Source organism: Cherax quadricarinatus, chromosome 10 (genome assembly GCF_038502225.1).
Source record: "Cherax quadricarinatus isolate ZL_2023a chromosome 10, ASM3850222v1, whole genome shotgun sequence".
Classification (NCBI taxonomy): domain Eukaryota; kingdom Metazoa; phylum Arthropoda; class Malacostraca; order Decapoda; family Parastacidae; genus Cherax; species Cherax quadricarinatus.
Window position 1 is genome coordinate 6,088,205 of NC_091301.1, and position 19,347 is coordinate 6,107,551.

Consider the following 19,347-nt stretch of genomic DNA (forward strand, 5'->3'; position numbering starts at 1 on the left):
GCTCTGTTCTCTACTCTGTCAAGCAGTCGCAGATGAGAGGGGGGGCAGGCAAACCAAGAAAGTGGAGCATACTCAAGGTGTGAGCGTACTTGTGCCTCGTACAGGATCTTGCAACCCCTACTGTCAAGCAGATGCGAGATACGGCGAAGTGCTGTAAGCTTCCTGGCTGCCTTGTTTGCAAGATTTACAACATGGTTCTTCATGGTTAGTTTGGAGTCAAATTTCACCCCAAGGATATCAACTTCTTCTCCAGGTGCCAACATCGTCCCATTCATCCTTACTACTGCGCCAGCATTACCATCATGGTGCCTAGAGACGAACATCATTTGCGTTTTTTCAGGTGCAAATGTTACTTGCCATCTATTTCCCCAAGCTGATATAGCTCTCAGCTGGTGATTGATGTAGCTTAGAGCAGCTGGCATTTCTTCTCTTGGATAAGTGAATGTCAGTGTACAGTCGTCTGCATATGCATGTGATTCTGGGATGAGATGAAGAAGGTCGTTGAAGTAGACATTCCATAACAGTGGACCCAGCACACTTCCTTGTGGAACGCTTGCCCCAATAGGATGCCTTGCTGATTCCGTTCCATTGAGGACTACACTTAGAGATCTACCATGAAGGTAATCACTGAGGAGACATAGCGTAGAGCCTGCAATTCCCAGTGCTTGAAGTTTTGCTAAGAGGCCCTGGTGCCACACCCGGTCGAAAGCGCCAGCAATGTCCAGTGCTACCACACAGCTGACTTTGGATTCATCCAGTGACTGGTGCCACTTAGTGGAGAGGTTTAACAACAGATCAGCAGCAGAGTAACCTTTCCTGAAGCCATATTGACGATCACAAAGTAGTGAGTGGTAGTCAAAAAAATCTGTCATTTGTCTTGAGATTATTGTCTCAAGGATCTTACCAGTGATTGACAGGAGTGACACTGGTCTGTAGTTGCTGATTTCTGCTCTGCTCTTCTTTTTGTGAACAGGGACTACATTTGCCTCTTTCCATGGAGAGGGCCATTTACACTGTACTAGGCAGTGCTGAAAGATGCGAGTTAGAGGTGCTGCTAGCTGGTCTGCACATCTTCTCAACAATCTTGGGCTCAACTTGTCTGGGCCCACAGCCTTTTCTTGGTCAAGTGATTTAAGAAGGAAATGCACCTCCTCCTGCCTTATTGTCACCACTGACAGTTTTGACACAGTTCTTGCAGCTAGCCAAGGAGGGTCCCTTGCTGGATCAGGAACTTGCATTTTGGTAGCAAAGTGTTCAGCAAAGAGGTCCGCCTTCTCTTGACTACTAGTAGAGGTGGTCCCATCCTGTCGATTTAGAGGTGGAATAAGTTCATCAGGCAGATAACCTTGTCTGTCCTTGACCAGGGACCACCAGGTTTTGGAGCCTACCCTACCTGATGCTAACTTTCTTTTAGTGTCCACCTCCCATTTAGTAATGGCCCACTTTTGAACATCACCCATATGCCTACAGGCTTGCATGTGCAAGTTCCTGTTATAGGTGGTAGGATGTCTCTTATACCTTCGCCATGCTTTGTACTTAGCAGTAGCAGCCTCTCTACAACGAAAGCCAAACCAAGGCTGATCTGTAGGCTTTGTCACATATTGCCGGTGAGGAATGTGTTCTTGTTGCAGATTAAGGATGTGTCCAGTGAAGGCTTTCACTTGGTTGTCAACATCCCCCTGGAGAAGAGCATTCCAGTCGGTGGTGGCGAGCTCAGAGCAAAGGGCTGGCCAATTACCTCTTTCCCATAGCCAGGTTGTGCGTGTGGACTCCTCACCTCGTTCTGTTGGGATCTTAAGTGTGGTAAAAACAGCCTTGTGGTCAGACGATCCAACGTAGCCGAGGGGTTGACAAGTGACTATGCCTTCTGCCAGATCACTCACTACTGGGTCAAGGGAGGAGCCAGAGATATGAGTAGGGAAATCAACAAAGTTTCTCATGTCAAACACTGCAAGAAGGTCATCAAAGTCCCTCTGTATAAGGTGCTGGTTGAGGTCACCAACAATTATAATATGTTGACAGTTGTGTTGTAGCAGAAGGGAGTCAATATTTTCCATTAGGAAGTTGATAGGGTCTGCATGTTGCCACTGAGGTCTGTACATTGCACATGCTAGTACAGAGGTACTAGTGTTTATACAGAGCTTGAAGAACATCATTTCAAGATGTGTAGGGGTGGCAACATCTATGTGCTGGGCATGAACACTTTTAGAGAAGCACACAGCAACACCACCTCCTTGCCCTTGCCTGTCTCTTCTCATCCATGAGGTGTAGCCAGCAATTCTTGCAAAATTTTCTGGAGTCCTGTCATCCAAAAATGTTTCAACAACAGCTATCATGTCGGGACGTCGAGTGTTCACAAAGCTATGTGTGAGCTCTCCAACATTAGTAATGAAACCTCTAATGTTGGCCGACAGGATGCTGATAGACTGGCTCCTCATGATGAAGTGGTCAGCTTGAGGTGGTGGGTGTGTAGGGAATGTAAGGTGCCTGCCCTTGAGAGAGGTAGGGTACTGAGGCAGCTGCAGGGATGTAGGTCTGTGGTCTTGTATAAGGCCCAATCCCACCTGATGGGCTGGGATAGGAGTAGCTAAGTGGGTGACGTGTGAGAGTGTTTACCAATTCAGAGATCCTGCTGGTTTGTTCTGAGAACAGGTCTCTAAACAGGTGGCCCTGTCTGTCAAGTTCCTTTTTCTTCCGACACTGGTCCTCCTTATGTCCTTTCTTGTAGCAGTAGTTACACCTGGTATCTCGCAGGCAGTTGTTGGCAGAGTGCCCCTTCCGGTGACAGCGAGAGCACAGCCTAGGTGCCTGGGAGGGTGGACTAGGATTTGTTGTACCTCCTGTGTTTCGCAGATTTGTCCTCGGATTCTGCCGCTGGAACTGTGTTAGTGGAGGGTGAGACGGCTGTAGATGTCTTCCTCCACCACGTCTTCCTCCACGTCCTCTACCCCGCCCTCTACCAGTTCTGACAGATGTGTCCCTGCTGTTCGTACTTCGGCGTAGCAGGTGATCAGGTGCAGTGATAGTTCCCTGATCACTAACTGCACCGTTCTCTGGTGGAGAAACTCCTGGCTCAGAGCTTGCTGTCGAAGCACTACTACCAGATTCTAGAATAGTATCGGCAGGTGTGCTGACAGGTGTAGGATCAGGGATGGTATGTGCACTGTCAAGTAGACTGGCAGTGGCTGAAGCAGAGATGTCAGGTGTAGGAGAATTAACAGATCCAAGGCTTCCCACGTTGCTGGGAAGAGGATTTGTTCCCTCTGTGGTGGTCAGAGGAATTGTGTTAGAATTCCCAAAGGTAGTGTTTTGAACTCTGTCAGTCTGTGGGACCTTAGCGATGACAGAATTCCACCAGATGTTTACCCCTGAGTTAAGCTCAGTGTGGGACTTCCAGTCTTTGTCAATAGTGTCACCATCAGCTGAGCAGCTTGCGTCACTTGATGTAGGCTTGCACTGGCCTTCTACAATAGCTTGTAGGTTATCTAATGATTTGAGGAGCTCATGAAGTGCTTCCCTGTGATGGATTATCTTAGCTGCAACTTTACAACACAGCCCAAGAGGGCAGTCTTGATCTTTGGACAGGAGTCCCTGAGGTAGGACTTCTGAACCTTCCTCCTGTAGCTCCAGGCTTGTATCCACATATACCACAGGATTATGGATATCCTTAAATTTTCTGAAATTTTCAACCTGGCTGCAACAAAATTCTTCTTCTGGAGTGCAATCTGTGTGGCAGTAGTTGGAACAAGTAGGCTCTTTACATCCAAGAAGATCTTTGTCCCTTGTGGTATACCCACAAACACTGCAGTATCTACTGGGACAATAGCCAGATAGCGTAGATAATCTTGCTATTTTGCGGTGTGAAGTCATCCCAGAGGAGGCTTGTATAATTTGAAGTTCACAGGAGAGAGAGAGGGTGGGTGGTGATACGTGGGTGGGGTGGAGTGTGGGTGGGTGGGGGTGTTTATAGCCGGTGGGTAGTGAGGGCGGGCGGCAGTGGGCCACTAGCTGGAAGTGTTGCCTTCTCACTATCACTTAATAAACACTGTTTATGCTGTCCACTTTTCCACTAAAGGAAGATGTTACACAAATCACTGTGTTGCATTGTACCAGCCACGTTGTTATAAAGCACCAGATGCTAGTACATAGCACAAAACACACATAATATTAGACGCTCACTCTGAAGGCAATAGTGAAGACACTCCTAAGGCCTGCCAGTCCCCTCACACCATGCCTTCAACATACCACACTTAATATCACTGATATTGCTTATATTCACCTCAGTGGAGGAGTTGGCTTACTTGTACTAATGTGTTGTAAGTAGTACTACGTCACTGAACAGTTTTTATCCTCACCAACCCTCGTATTTAAGTAATATTAAGAAAGTTTGTGGAGCACACGGTGACACGTCTTCACCCTCTCTCTCTGTCTCTATTAAGATCTACATTATTTAGTTTATATGTGGCATGGTTATTGTCCTGTCCAACATTTAGAACTTTGCATTTGTCTATATTAAACTGCATCTGCCACTTCTCCGACCACTGCATCAGTCTATTCAAATCTTCCTGGAGTGCTCGAATGTCCTCGTCAGAATGGATTCGACGGCCTATTTTGGTGTCATCGGCAAACTTGCCGATGTCGCTTCTTTGGTATTTGTGTAGTCACTGCAGATTATCGTTTTACTGCTTGTATCTTGTTACATATTGATTATGTGCCCATATATATTTTGTACCTGAATTTTAAATAAAAAAAAAAAAAAAAAAAAAAACTTTGGGTAAAGGTCGTTTTGATAAGGACCTGCCTTGTATGGGCCAGTAGGCCTTCTGCAGTGTTCCTCCATTCTTATGTTCTTATAATACTGTCATTCTTCACTACGCCTGCTGAAAAATTATTCAGAAGTACAACTATAATTAAGCCTCAAAGAGGGCAACACCACATTCAAGCAAGTTAATGGTAATAGCAACACGACTGAGCATATATTGGATTATAACCATTTGAAATCATTATTATTGCAATCATAACTAAGCGCTGAACCCACTTGGGTCATACAGTTTGAAATCATTAAATAAATACGTAGTGTGATTTTATCTAAAATGTAGATCTTCACTTGAGTTTAAAATAATCACATTAATCGGAATGTGGTAAACCCGTAGGCGTCTTGGGAATGGGGAGGAAATTAGGTTCGATCCAAACAGGGAAGGGTAACTCAAGTCCCTTCGATCAAGAATCCTTTTATCAGCATTATGGCACCCCCTCCCCCTTCCTCCCTTGCTTTTGAAACACAACGGTACTATTGCAATAAATGGTTGTATGTAGAATTACAATAATTACACAAATAACCTGCACATAGAGGAGCTTACAACGACGTTTCGGTCTGACTTGGACCATTTACATTCACACAGTGATTTCGTTCCAGTCACGGTATTGTGCCTTTGTTATTACAATAATTACTCTGTATTACTAATAAAGATATTTTAGGAATATAAGCTTAAACACATTAGGATAAATGTAAATAGTCATGTTTAGCTGTTACAGTACAGTATATATATTTGTATTAGTGTCATTTATTTCACTGTAACTTCAAGGTTTACAGCTCGCATGCATCCGTACTTTGAGTTCTTTATTAGGTATCCTCTAAGGGACACCTTTATATGGTTGACAGTTTATTTTTACCCCTCCAAGGTTTCCTTTGGTTGTAAATAAGGAAAGGTCTAAGTAACTATTGACATGTGTAGGTGCCCCTCTGGTAAGGTCTATACAGCCAGTTCATGATTTAGGTTTCCGTGTGGCAACTCGTCACTTGAAGCCAGCATGGTAAGAGTTGTTCTCTTAGACTTCAAATATTCAACATTGGTGCATTCTACTTCAAGGAAAGCTAGGATTGTTGATGGAATGTTTAGGCGCCAGTTTACTAGTATAATATATTTTCCCGTGGAAAAAAACTTGAAAATGATCATGAAAATATTCAATCTTTAATGGCTGAGAATGCAACTTCTAAATGTTTGTAACTCGAAGTGTGGGTGTATTTTGGGACAATGACCCTTACCAGCTTTAAGCTTCCAAAGCTGGTGTATCTTAGCAGTGTTTTAGTTTGTGCTTTTTAACTTTGGTCATATGTATGGTAAAGTACATTAAGAATTTTAAGTATGGCAAAATTTGTACCACTTCTGGGGTTGGAAGGCAAATTGGCTTGGGCTTTTAGTACTGTGTTCAAGGTAGGTTCCTGGACTCTGGTGAGGGGCACTTAATCAATGGAACTGGTCATGAAATTCACTTAATTGGATTAAGCCTGATTACCTCCCATTACCCCAGGTGTTGTATGACCTCTACACGGGTTTAGCGTTCTCATAAATGTAATAATTATAGTAATGTAAGACTATATCCAACTGTAGATAAGTGTTTCAGATATAATTCATTGTATTAATATGCACTATTTACAATAGAGATGTTTCGGTCCGTCCAGAATAATTGAATCGATGGTGGGCTGAAATGTCTTCTGCTTTCATCTCCAGTTTGTGGGTTAGTTGTGCTAATTGTTCCATCCACGACATTGACTCTGCATTATAAACTTCAGCATCCTATATTTGTACTAATCTGTTGTGGTTTTAGTGGATTCTTGACTATGTGAATTGAGTTTTCCTCTTTGCAAACCCCACCAATAATTCTGTATTTGAGTAAATTACAAATAAGAATAAAAAACAAAATACCGTGACTGGGACAATACACAAATAACCCTTATATAGGAGACTTAAGAAGTTTCAGTTCGACTTGGCCCCTTTTTAACTAGTCAGTTTCTCCTATGCATGAGTTATTTGTGTATTAAAATATTCTGTTGCTGCTATTGGTAATTCTGTATATCCTGGTTATCACGCTGATTGCGTTTTGTTCTGAGGTTAAGTTGTAAATTATCAGTGATTAACTTGATATAGATCTAGAGTTGGATTGGGATTTCTTCTCGTTCAGGCATATTGTATATGGTAAGTCGTTTTTTTTTTTGTGTGTGTAACGATTTTTAGAAAATTAAGGTAATTTTTACAGCATAAATTAGTGTGAGTCTGTCCCTGTTTGAAAGGTAGTCCTATGACTATAATACTCTACGCAAGAATGAAATGTCCAGATAAAAATGTGTGCTTCGGAACATTCGTCTTCTACACTGGTGCTGGAGTGTTGATAGAGTAAGGCACAAGACCCCGAGTTAAACTGAAATATAGGCTCCTGAGGTGTTGGAGGTCAGAATGGGCTATGGGACACTGAGAAACACTACCTTGCAGGGTCCAGGGATGTTCGTGGAAATCGGGGCAGTGGACGGGGATTTCATGAGCCAGACGTTGATGCTAGAAAAGAACCTGAGCTGGACGGGTCTCCTGATCGAGCCGGATCCTCGTTCCTACCGCATCCTGCAGGAGCGCCGCCGCAACGCCTGGACCTCCCCCGTCTGCATCCACAACAATTATCCTTTCGTGGTAAGCACTCCACCATTCACGCAGGTAAATTATGTATCATGACAATGCTCTCCAGGTTATTCTCGGGAGATTTGCCTGGTAGGCAGAGCTCTAGTTTCATACGTTGAGGTTCCGTGATTCGATTCCCGGCAAGGGTGGAAACATTAGGAGTGTTTCGTTACACCTATTGTCCTTGCTCACCCATCAGTAAAATGGGTAGTTGGATGTTAGTCGACTGGTGTGGGTCGCATCCTGGGACAAAATTGACCTAATTTGCCCGAAATGCTCTGCATAACAAGGAGCTTTCAATATATTATTATTATTATTATTATTATTATTATTATTTATTATTATTTATTATTATTATAAAAAAGAAGCAGCTTTCAATATAGTATGTCATTGATGTTGCTTGGCCTGTATACCTTGTACATGTAGAAATAGATATTATTAATAGGATAGTGTTCCATTCCGGGCTTTTATAGGCTGTAAAACCCAAAAATTGTTTCATAGAAGTTCCGGTGTCGCTGGCACCCCTCTCAGTAAGGATAGGCGTTCTTGTTATATTAGATTTCTAGGTTGCGAGTCGACTTGTCGACCTGACAAAGCTCCTGGAAAGGGACAGCCGTAATAAATGTCTCGTTAGTCGCTCTTTTCATTTTTTTTACCTTGCATTGCCAATATTTACACAGTTGGGTTATTAAAAGCTAGACAACAGTTTGGTTAAGAACTGCCAGACAGCAGTTTAGTTAGTAACCGCTATACAACAGTTTAGCTGATTACTGTCAAGTTTTATTGATTGACTTTGGGAATAATATGTAGCATCAGATCATTTAAAGTGAAAGAAAAATAGCTTAGTTTCAATGTTGGCAATATGACTATTGTGCTGAGGTAGTACACTGTAAAAGCTTAATTAAATAGCAAGATGTATTGTACAGAGAAAGTTTTGGCTGAGAGACCTGGACGAGGACCTTCCTGATCACTTCCTGCAGCTGCTGATGGCACGCAGTAAACTGATCGACGACATACTCACTGGGGTTAGTACCAATCTTGACCTTGCATCCCTCCTGCCTTTTCTACTTGTAGATTGTTTTTGTTAAATGCTAAACCTGTGTAGGTCACGGTTTACGGAGTGTTGTAGGCTCCATCTCGGTCAGCTAAGAGGAAGGCACACGTGTTTAATTCACCTGATGACTAATACTGTCTTTGATGTAGTACCATAGGATAAAGAAAATAACTGCCATTTGTGGAGGTTAGGCTTGGTGAAATTTGTTAGGAAACAAAACAGTTGCTTCCTGACACGGGTCTTAGTCATATAACCCGCCACTGGAGCTTTTGGCCATCTGACAGAGGCCTTCCACTAGCTTACCTGTTTATCCCTTAAATAACTAGTACCTGCCATTTGTGGAGAATCCTCGTAGATTTCATTACATTTGCTAACATTGTTTAAATCTGAAATTATCCCATTTTGTCCCTATCGATAATTTCAGTGTGATGTTCACCCCCTAGGTTCTCTCTCATTAATAGTTACCGTTACTAACTCTCCTGCTTATTTATTTTCCAACATGCTTTTTGTTTTAGTGCTATTTTACTGCGGGTCTTTGGCTTCTCTACACTTCAGTCGGCTATGGGCTTTTTTTTTCCCCCATAATGCCTTGCTGGTACGAATGTGTGTTACGCTTTAGTCATCTGTCCTCTCATGTGCTGCCTTCCCTTTCATTTCTCTTTACTGTATTCAAACGGCCTGAGCTTGCTACCATCTGCAGCTCATAAGACTGCCATCCCCACGAGCCCCTTTGGGGCGGGGCAGAAGCTAGACCAGAGGCCTAGCTTCTCCCTACGAGCCCCGTAAGGGCGGGGAATGTGGCTAGGCCTGGGGACACTTGGTCCCAAAGATGAGGAGGTACTTGTACCTCCTCCCCAGATAGGGAGCCAAGGCCGGGTCACCACTACTTGGAAAAGACCCGGGCCGGGAGAATACCGGCGAATAAAAAAAAAAATACTGTATTCAAAAAGCCCCCTCATTCTTGTGTAGTAATTACCTCTTGTTCTGTTTTATGCTTTTCTGCAGTAATACCTCCACCAGGTAGTTGTAACGTGGTCACTGGCTTCTAGAACTTCCTCATATTTGGTTACTTGGACCACTTCACTTGCAGGAAATACCAATTTTGCAGTTTTCTTTTACTCATGTTGGCTCAAGACGTTTCTCAGATCTTTGTTATTTACAGTTCTTCGAAGTCATTTTATGAGTAGTCTCCCAAGATCACCAATTTTAACAAGTGTGTATCAGTCTAATAGAGGCATGAGGACGGAACCCTTTGTCCTGCAGCTAGGGAAAAAAATGTGGAGCAGTTAAAAAATATCTGGGCAGGGCCCACTACTGGAAGTAGGTTAGGACCCTAAGGTGGGCCCCGTTTACATGTGAAGACCTAAACTACTGCAGTTCCCCTTTTCTTCCACTGGCTCCAGTATAAAAAGTTTCCCCTTCATGCCTCTATTAAATTGATGAAGTTGCTGTGTAGGTGCTTCACGTGTCTTGGTCATCAACTTGATCTAGGGAACAGTAGTCTCGTCTACATTGAAATTTCTTTATATATTGTTTGTTCCAGCATTTGTATCACAGCCCTATTGTTTCATTACTCTTGTCTTGATTATATTGGCTTTTGTCTCGATTGTCTTGGTGAGTTTTTAGTTTGTTTATGGACGCTCTAAATCCTTTAGTCTTACAACGTATGAGAAATGAGAGAGGGCAGTAATCTAGTATAATCTAAAAGGGGAGGATAGTTTCAAATCCTTGGGTCAAAAGCCCTCCAGCATTATCAAGGCACCTTCCTTGAAGGATAAGCTATGGTAAGAAAACTGTTAACACTTCACTAATGCAGATTACAGCCAGTGTTAATTGCAACTTCAGAATAAATAACGTGCTGAAAGTGTTATATAGATAAGACTCTCAGCAATGGATTCAGGTGAGATAAATTGAAATTTAAAAGGATATAGGAAAGCAGTGGAAATAAAATACACGTTTATTAAAACATTATTGAATGGGACATTTCTCCACTAGTGACTTTTCACCTGTGGCGGAGTCTTCAGTCAGTGGCTGGAGTGTGCATGGTTGTCTTATTCCTTGCCTGATGGTATTAACATCCCAGTACTTGTTCAGGATTATTATTATAATCAAAGGGGAAGCGCTAAACCCGTAGGATTATACAGCGCCCGGGGGGGGGGGATGTGGAAGGCATTCAGGCTTAATTCGGGGAACTGGAGCACAGTTCCAATTCCCTAAATCAAGAGCCCCTCACCAACATCAAGGAACCTTCCATGAGGGGACTTGTTCAGGAAAGCACTGGTTTTGTAACAGTTTTAGACGTGTAGCTCCGTTAAAGAGAAAACTGTGGTTAGTTTTAGTTAAAAACAGGTTAGACAAATACACGAGTGGAAATGGGTTGATGGGAGCAGTACGTGCCTTGCATGTTCTGTTAGGACTACTGCAGTGCTCTTTTATTACGAGTGTGCTTGCAGGATGAAGAGAGAGGGAGCTTCGTGAATGTCCCCTGTATGCCTCTCTCCACACTCCTGCTGGCTGCCAACATTACCACCATAGACTTCCTCAGCTCAGCTACGGGAGTCGATGAGGACGAGAAAAGAATAATGGATGTCCTTTACAGCCAACACTTTGATGTTAAGGTATTGCAATACTCAACATGCATTTTATGACAACCTGATAACCTTTTATTTTTCATCTATTTTTTAATGCATTTCGTTATGGGGTAGTGCTAAACCCGTGGTCGTCATATGACGCCAGAGAAATGGGAGGCAATCAGGTTCGATCCAAGGAAGAGGACAGGTTCGGTTCCTTAGATGAAGAGCCCCTAGCCGACATCAAGGCATCTCCATGATTAGAACTTCCAACGTAAGGTTTAGTCCTACTGACATTAAAAATTATATACGTATGTAAAATAATTCGGAATGCTCAAGATATATAGTGCTTCTTATTAATATGGTAAAGTTTCTTCCATTTTATACAGATAGTTTAAAATCCATTTAAAAGTATAGTAATATTTTACTAGTGATATTGTTGCCTATTATTTGAGCTCTTTAGTTTCAATGAGTGTTTACCCCCAATAGCAAAGCAATAAATGAATCCTCTGCATGAAGACGAAAAAAAGACAGTTAAACTATTATTGTAGCAGTTTCCGTGTCTCAGTATAAGCTTCTGCAACTTATGTCCGTCTTCATACTTATTAGCAATATGCCATTTTCATTCACTTTCCTCTGCACGACAGACACTGCTGCTTCACTTTCCAACGGGGAGGTTATTTGCAGACCCCTATCCGCACATCCCTGGCTACATAGTGGACATGGAACACTCCACGCTTCTCATAAAACTCTACATCAAGAAGTCCCACTGCAAGTTCATCAGCAAGAAGACTTGCAGGACAATACACCATTACGACACATCAAAGGCTTGCCTTAAATATCTGTGTTTCAACTTTCTGACTGTGTGGTCCACCAGTGCGCGACGCACCCAAAACAGGTGAAAGTGCATATCATGAAATTTGCCAGAAAATGACTCATAAATGTTTTGTCACCTTTTGAACCCCCCTCAGTGCATTAAAGTATATTTTATTGTTATTTAGTTAGGTATAAAGTCTCTCGACTACATCTAGGTCATTAAGGCTGCCAGTTACTGTATATTAAACAAAAGAATGATTAAAACTTCCCACGAAATGTTAGACGAGTAGACACTTTTGCAATAATAAAACATTTAAATATTTCATTCGACAGGAGCTTTATTAGTTGACCCTCCTTCAGGGAAAGGGGGGGGGGTCTATGCTTTAGCCTGGCCGAATGGGCTCTCGATCCTAGGAATTAGACCCTTTTCTCTGATCGAATCTAAATACTACCTCTTCCTCAGTGGTGCGTCGATTTTCGGATCCTTCGCACATCATAGGACAGCCTGGCTCGAAACAGTCCTCCAAGCTACCTCGACCCACATTTAATCCTGACACGATAAACTGACACTCCTCGTTCCTGTCCTAAGAAACACTCGTCCTGGCAGCGTCTTTCCCTACAATCTGTATTTCAAACAGTCGAAATTCTCTTTTCCTGAACCGACGACTCCGACTTTTTTTTTTTTTTTTTTTTTAACTGGTCAAAGCATTAGGAAAACACTCAAGAGGCATGTTGGTCAAAACATATCCTAATATGCCCTCAAGAGTGAGATGCATATTGTCACTGTAAAGGTTCCTGAACAAGCTGACAATCTTTCCCTTTGTCCTATCGACGATACTAGTCACAATACATGCATTCCTTCCTCAGTTATAGCTACAGTGCTGTCCTCATCCTGCACATTCTAGTCTAACAAGAATTTGCGCACCTTGAGCTCCAGAACCTTCGTTGACAAAGTGGAAACGTGTGTGTCCTGCCCGAGGATGGAGATGTATCCAAGCAACACTGCCAAACTAACCGACTGTCAGGAGCTTTTAGCCTCAGTTTATATAGCAGGACAGCTCTTACAAGTGTAGGAACTGCTCCCAACACATCAATGAAGACATTGCTTATACTTTGCCCACCCAGCCAAGTATTATAGATCACTGGCAGAATGCTCAGTCTGCAGTGCAGCTGATAATAATCCCTTTGTATTATTATTATTATAATCAAGGGGGAAGCGCTAAACCCGGAGGATTATACAGCACCTGGGGGGGGGGATGTGGAAGGTATTCAGGCTTAATTCGGGGAACGAGCACAGATCCAATTCCCTAAATCAAGAGCCCCTCACCAACATCAAGGAACCTTCCTTGAGGGGTAATCCCTTTGTAGCCAGGCCCCCTCCCCAATCCTTCACTTACCTCGACTGTGGAGCTCACCTGGCGTATGCCCGCCACTGCCCGTTTTTTTATGAGAAAGCAAAATCTATTGTCTCGAGGGGAAAGTCTTTCGTACGCTATGAATGACTAGATTCCGTCCCTTGGGATGACTATCACATCTCTTCTACTCCAGAGCTGTTCGGTACTGTTGCCTGTGTCTAACCCTTATGAGGTCTTCACCTCTAACATACCTACCTCTTTACCTCTCATTCTTACTACTTCATCCTTTCCCATTTCCTATTTTTCTCCACCTACAGCCTTTCCCGGCAGGGCCCTCATCTCTTCCTCGGTGTCTTGCCCCTTGCCGCCTCCTGTGTCTGACAGTTGTGGAAGTCCACCCATCTCCCACATTCTGCCACTACCCCATTTCCCTGTCCCCACTCAGATTCCTTCATTCTTCCCCTCTTTCTCTTCCCATTTTGGCAGCTAACTTTCTCATCACTCTGTTCCATCTTTCTCTTCCGTCTCTTGAGTCATGCTACCATAACCTCAGAAACTATTGAGGCCACTTCGACTTTTATCGGAGAGACAAAACTTGTGATGGACGTCGACCCCTCTCCCTTACTTTCACCTTCCCACCCTCTACATCTGCTCCTGCCCTACATCTTCCATCTATGGTTCCACACCCATTGCTCCTTACTGATCACAGCTAATAGCTTTATTACAGTGGAATATCAAAGGTTAGATAGAGGAAATTAGGGTAACTCCAAATGTTGCGCTCCCAGTTTTCCCGATGCAGTTCTTTACAGAAACCCAAGTTATGTTCATCTGTTGGCATGCCAATCTCTGGGCATGTTTTAGTATAATCCCTGACCCTTTTCCTAAAGAGACGTACAGCAAAAATGCACTTCTTGTATGCAATGATACAACTTTTTCTCCTGCTTTCAGGTCATACTCCATTAAACTGTAGGACGTGTTTATTAAGGCAAGTTGTACACAGTTTGCCCCTCAAGGGAGGTTTCTTGATGATGCTGAGGGGCTCTTGATCTAGGGAATTGGATCTGTGATCAGGTTCCCTGAATTGAACCTGAATACTTTCCATCTCCCCCACATGCACTGCATAATCCTACAGGTTTAGCGCTCCCCCATGATTATAATAATGTACACAGTTTGCTCTTTGTATCTTCCCCCTTCTTGCCCTTTATCTATATCTGATGTCCAATTTCTTCCTTACCTATGTCACCCCTTTTATTGGGTGATTTTAATGTTCATTTTCTCTGGGGAGGGTCTTGCTGCAACTCTCGTGGGGACCAGTTACAGGCTTTTCTCACTTCTCTCCATCTCCATGTCTTAAACACCAGTACCCATGCAGGTTCAGTGGGAAAGAGAATTGGTAGGAAAGTAAATGAAATGATGGGCTACGTAATAACAAGACGCAAGGAGGCAGAGGAAAGGTTTGTTTCCAAGGGCAACAGAAGTAATGGGAAGACCAGAACGAGCTCTTGGTTTACCCAAAGTTGTAGGGAGGCAAAAACTAAGTGCACTAGAGAATGGAAAAAGTACAGAAGACAAAGAACCCAGGAAAACAGAGATCAATTGAAGAAACAGAAATGTGTATGCACGGATAAGGAGGGAGGCCCAGCAACAGTACGAAAACGATATATTATTATTATAATAAAAAAGAAGCGCTAAGCCACAAGGGCTATACAGCTACGAAAATGACATAGCAACGAAAGCAAAGTCTGACCCGAAGCTGTTGTATAGCCACATCAGGAGGAAGACGACAGTCAAGGATCAGGTAATCAGGCTGAGGAAAGGTGGGGAGCTCACAAAAAACTACAAAGAAGTATGTGAGGAGCTCAACATGAGATTTAAGGAAGTATTTACAGTGGATACAGAAAGGTCTCTGGGAGGTCAAAACAGAGGGGTACACCAAGTGTTTGATGAAATACACACAACAGAGGAGGTGAAGAAGCTGCTAAGTGACCTTGATACCTCAAAGGTGGTGGGACTGGACATTTCTCCATGGGTCCTTAGAGAGGGAGCAGAGATGCTGTGTGCCACTAACCACAATTTTCAATACATCCATTGAAACTGGGCAACTACCTGAGGTATGGAAGATGGCAAATGTAGGTCCCATTTTTAAGAAAGGAGAGGCACTAAACTATAGACCAGTGTCACTGACATGTATAGTATGCAGAGTTGTGGAGAAGATTATCAGTAGTAGTGTGGTGGAGCACCTAGAATGGAACAAGCTTATAAACAATAACCAGCATAAATTCATGGAAGGCAAATCCTGTGTCACAAACCTACTGGAGTTTTATAACAAGGTAACAGAAGTAAGAAAGAGAGAGAGGTGGGTAGATTGCATTTTTTTAAACTGCCAGAAGGCCTTCGACACAGTTCCTCACAAGAGATTAGTGCAAAAGCTAGAGGATCAGGCACGTGTAACAGGAAGGGCACTGCAATGGATCAGAGAATACCTGACAGGGAAGCAACAATGAATCATGGTACATGGAGAGGTATCACAGTGGGCACCTGTGACAAGCAGGGTTCCACAGGGGTCAGTCCTAGGACCAGTGCTATTTTTGGTATACATGACATGACTGAAGAGATATACTCATAAGTGACCCTGTTTGAAGATTATGTGAAGTTAATGAGGAGAATTCAATCAGATGAGGACCAGGCAGGAGTACAAAGAGACCTGGAAAGGCTGGGCACCTGGTCCAGCAACAAGCTCCCCGAACTTAACCCCGCCAAATGAAAAGTCATGAAGACTGGGGAAGGGCAAAATAGACTGCAGACCTCACTCGAGGACAAGAATCTTGAGGTGAGTATAATACCGAGCACATCTCCTGAAGCGCACATCAACCAGATAACTGCTGCAGCGTATGGGCGCCTGGCAAACCTGAGAACAGCGTTCTGATACCTCAGTAAGGAATCGTTCAAGACTCTATACACAGTGTACGTCAGGCCCGTACTGGAGTATGTAGCACCAGTTTGGAACCCACACCTGGTCAAAAGCGTAAAGAAATTAGAGAAAGTGCAAAGATTTGCAACAAGGCTAGTTCCAGAGATCAGGGGAATGTCCTACGAAGAAAGGTTAAGGGAAATTGGCCTGACGGCACTGGAGGACAGGAGGGTTAGGGGGGAGATGATAATGGCATACAAAATACTGCGAGGAATTGACAGGGTGGACAGAGACGGGATGTTCCAGAGATGGGACACAGAAACCAGGGGTCACAATTGGAAGTTGAAGACTCGGATGAGTCAGATGTTAGGAAGTACTTCTTTAGTCATAGTGTTGTCAGGAAGTGGAATAGTCTGGCAAGTGATGTAGTGAAAGCAGGAACTATACATAGTTTTAAGACGAGGTATGATAAAGCTCATGGAGCAGGGAGAGAGAGGACCTAGTAGTGACCAATGAAGAGGTGGGGCCAGGAGCTGTGTCGACCCCTGCAACCACAAATAAGCGAGTACATTTAGACAACTTTCTGTATCTCTCTCTATGCTCTAGACGAGCATAGAGAGAGATACTTGACAGTGAGATAATGACAGTGATCATTTCCTTCATTACTTATTCTTACACCCAACGGGTGTAAGAATATTATTATCGTGGCAAATTGGGTCCTTTATACACGCCACACAGCTTTTCCTGATCCTGCTTTATCATTTTCAGGTGCGTTGTTTTAACGTTTAACACCTCTGTTCTTGTTGCAGCATTAATTGCTATCTCGGGTAAACATTACCGAAAATGTGTACCCTGATGGTCTCTTAACTATGAATATGACTCTCGTGGGTTTAAGTTTTGTTCCTAAAACACACCAGTTGACCTTCACAAAGATTCCATTATCCGTTGTGCAGTTCTATACCTGCATGGCACCCATATCTCTGAACAGGATACGGTCAAATTTCTCAGTCTTCTGTTTGATCATCGAATTTGCTGGAATCCTCACATGACCTCCCTGAAAGCTACTTGTCATAACCGCTATATTATTATTATTATAATCAAGGGGGAAGCACTAAACCCGGAGGATTATACAGCGCCTGGGGGGGGGGTGTGGAAGGCATTCAGGCTTAATTCGGGGAATTTTAGCACAGATCCAATTCCCTAGATCAAGAGCCCCTCACCAACATCATAACCGCTATAACTTCCAGAAAACTGGAAGTTATAGCGGTTATGATGTTGGTGAGGGGCTCTTGATTTAGGGAATTGGATCTGTGCTCCAGTTCCCCGAATTAAGCCTGAATGCCTTCCACATCCCCCCCCCAGGCGCTGTATAATCCTCCGGGTTTAGCGCTTCCCCCTTGATTATAATAATAATAATATAGCGGTTATGACAAGTAGCTTTCATAACCGCTATAACTTCCAGAAAACTTTGGCCCATCGTTCTTGGGGTGCGGGGGGTAATAGAAAAATCATTCACCTTCATTTAGCCTTAATTTGCTCAAAAGTAGGTTTCCTTAATTTACATCCCCTTTACGGTCCCCTTGTATCTTGACCCCCGCCCTGGGAAGTTCTGACGATTCATGTTTGCTCCTCCCCACTTCCATGTGCAAAAACCTCGCTTGCCTACTAAAACTTCCCACTCTATTGGCCACTTCTGTTCTCATTCTCATGCTGTTGTAGTGAACACGATTTTTCTAAATCCCATAATGGCGTCGGATATGTAGCTGTGTTTCCTGAAGGAATAACCCGAGATCATTTATTAGAATAGGCCAGTGTTTCACAAGTCACGTGAAATTCTCACTATCATACACATTTTGTCCATGTCCGCCTTGTCATTCGTAGTTACGGACTTATAAAATGCATTACAAGCTGACAAAAAATTCGACTCCCATCGTCCTTCATATACATTATTATTATTATAATCAAGGGGGAAGCACTAAACCCGTAGGATTATACAGCGCCTATGGGGGGATGGAAGGCATTCAGGCTTAATTCAGGGAACTGGAGCACAGATCCAACTGAAGCACAGATCCAATTCCCTAGATCAAGAGCCCCCCACCAGCGTCAAGGAGCCTTCCTTGAGGGGCCTTCATATACAGCTTTGGTTAGGTCACATTTCTAGTAAACAAAAAGCCATTGTTTTGTTGGGGTCCCTGGATTTGTCGATATGTTCAGGGCGATTAACACGCAGACTCAATCATATGGTCAGCTATTCATAACCCTCTGATTGCCCACGGAGTATTCCTTTCTCGGCGTTTTTCATTCACCTCTCAACTACTCTGCAACCGCTGGCAACATTGTCAGTCCACCGGGCCGCGGGGGCGTTGATCCCCGGAATAACCTCCAGGTAGACTCCAGGCAGGTAGTGCTTAGTTTTGATTATAACAACTCTATCAAACCTAGTTTATAATTCTGGCTATCTTCAAACCGTTGTGGTGTCTGGGACACTACTTTCCAGTTTTAGGAATTTGACACGTAACTCTCATGGATATCACATGGAGACCACTCCCGGCCGCTTCCTGTGAGGACTGTTAGGTCACATCAGTCTACCATAAACTAAGTTTCCCGTCTGTCAGCGGGCACACAGGATTCACTTCCTATATTTCCAACGCCCCAACACACTTAGTATGACCTCACTGACAGTCCTACCTTTGACGTAGACTGACTTGAACAGAAACTAGCCAACTTGAAGTGTTCCGGGAGTTAACGGTCCACTAGCCCAGCCCATGACTCAGGCCTTGCAGTGGATCAGGGCCTTTTCATCCAGGCTGTTACTGCTGGCTGCACACAATCCAATGTACGAACCACAGCCTGGTCGGTCAAGTACCAACTTTAGGTATCTGTCCAGCTCCCTCTGGAAGACAGCTAAGAGGTCTATTGGTAATTCCCCTTATGTATGCTGAGAGGCAATTAAACAATTTTAGCCTCTTGACAATTATTGCACTATCTCCATACACAAATTGTTATAAAAGGCCTACGATGAGGTATACTCCTATTTATTGTTTCTAAAGTTTTCTTTTTCTTTTCTTTCTTCTGATCCTTCTTGTACAGAAGGCTTGCACCCACACTCGAGATGGGTACTAGCAGCACCCCTGCTTGTCACTGGAGGATGTTGCACCTCCTGCCGTCTTTTGCTTTCACAGGGAGCCTA

General features: G+C 43.5%; 1 protein-coding gene across 5 annotated transcripts in view; it reads left to right on the forward strand.

The window, feature by feature from the left end:
• LOC128687899 (uncharacterized) overlaps window positions 1-12,221 on the forward strand; it is a 29,492-nt gene extending 17,271 nt beyond the window's left edge. For all 5 annotated transcript variants that reach the window (XM_070083572.1, XM_070083573.1, XM_070083575.1 and 2 more), the window contains 4 exons: window positions 7,272-7,463; window positions 8,378-8,476; window positions 10,959-11,123; window positions 11,723-12,221. In XM_070083572.1, coding sequence (XP_069939673.1) covers window positions 7,272-7,463; window positions 8,378-8,476; window positions 10,959-11,123; window positions 11,723-11,977 — 711 coding nt within the window. In that variant the 3' untranslated portion in view covers window positions 11,978-12,221. The remainder of the gene's footprint in view (window positions 1-7,271; window positions 7,464-8,377; window positions 8,477-10,958; window positions 11,124-11,722) is intronic.
• The last annotated feature ends 7,126 nt before the right edge of the window (window positions 12,222-19,347 follow it).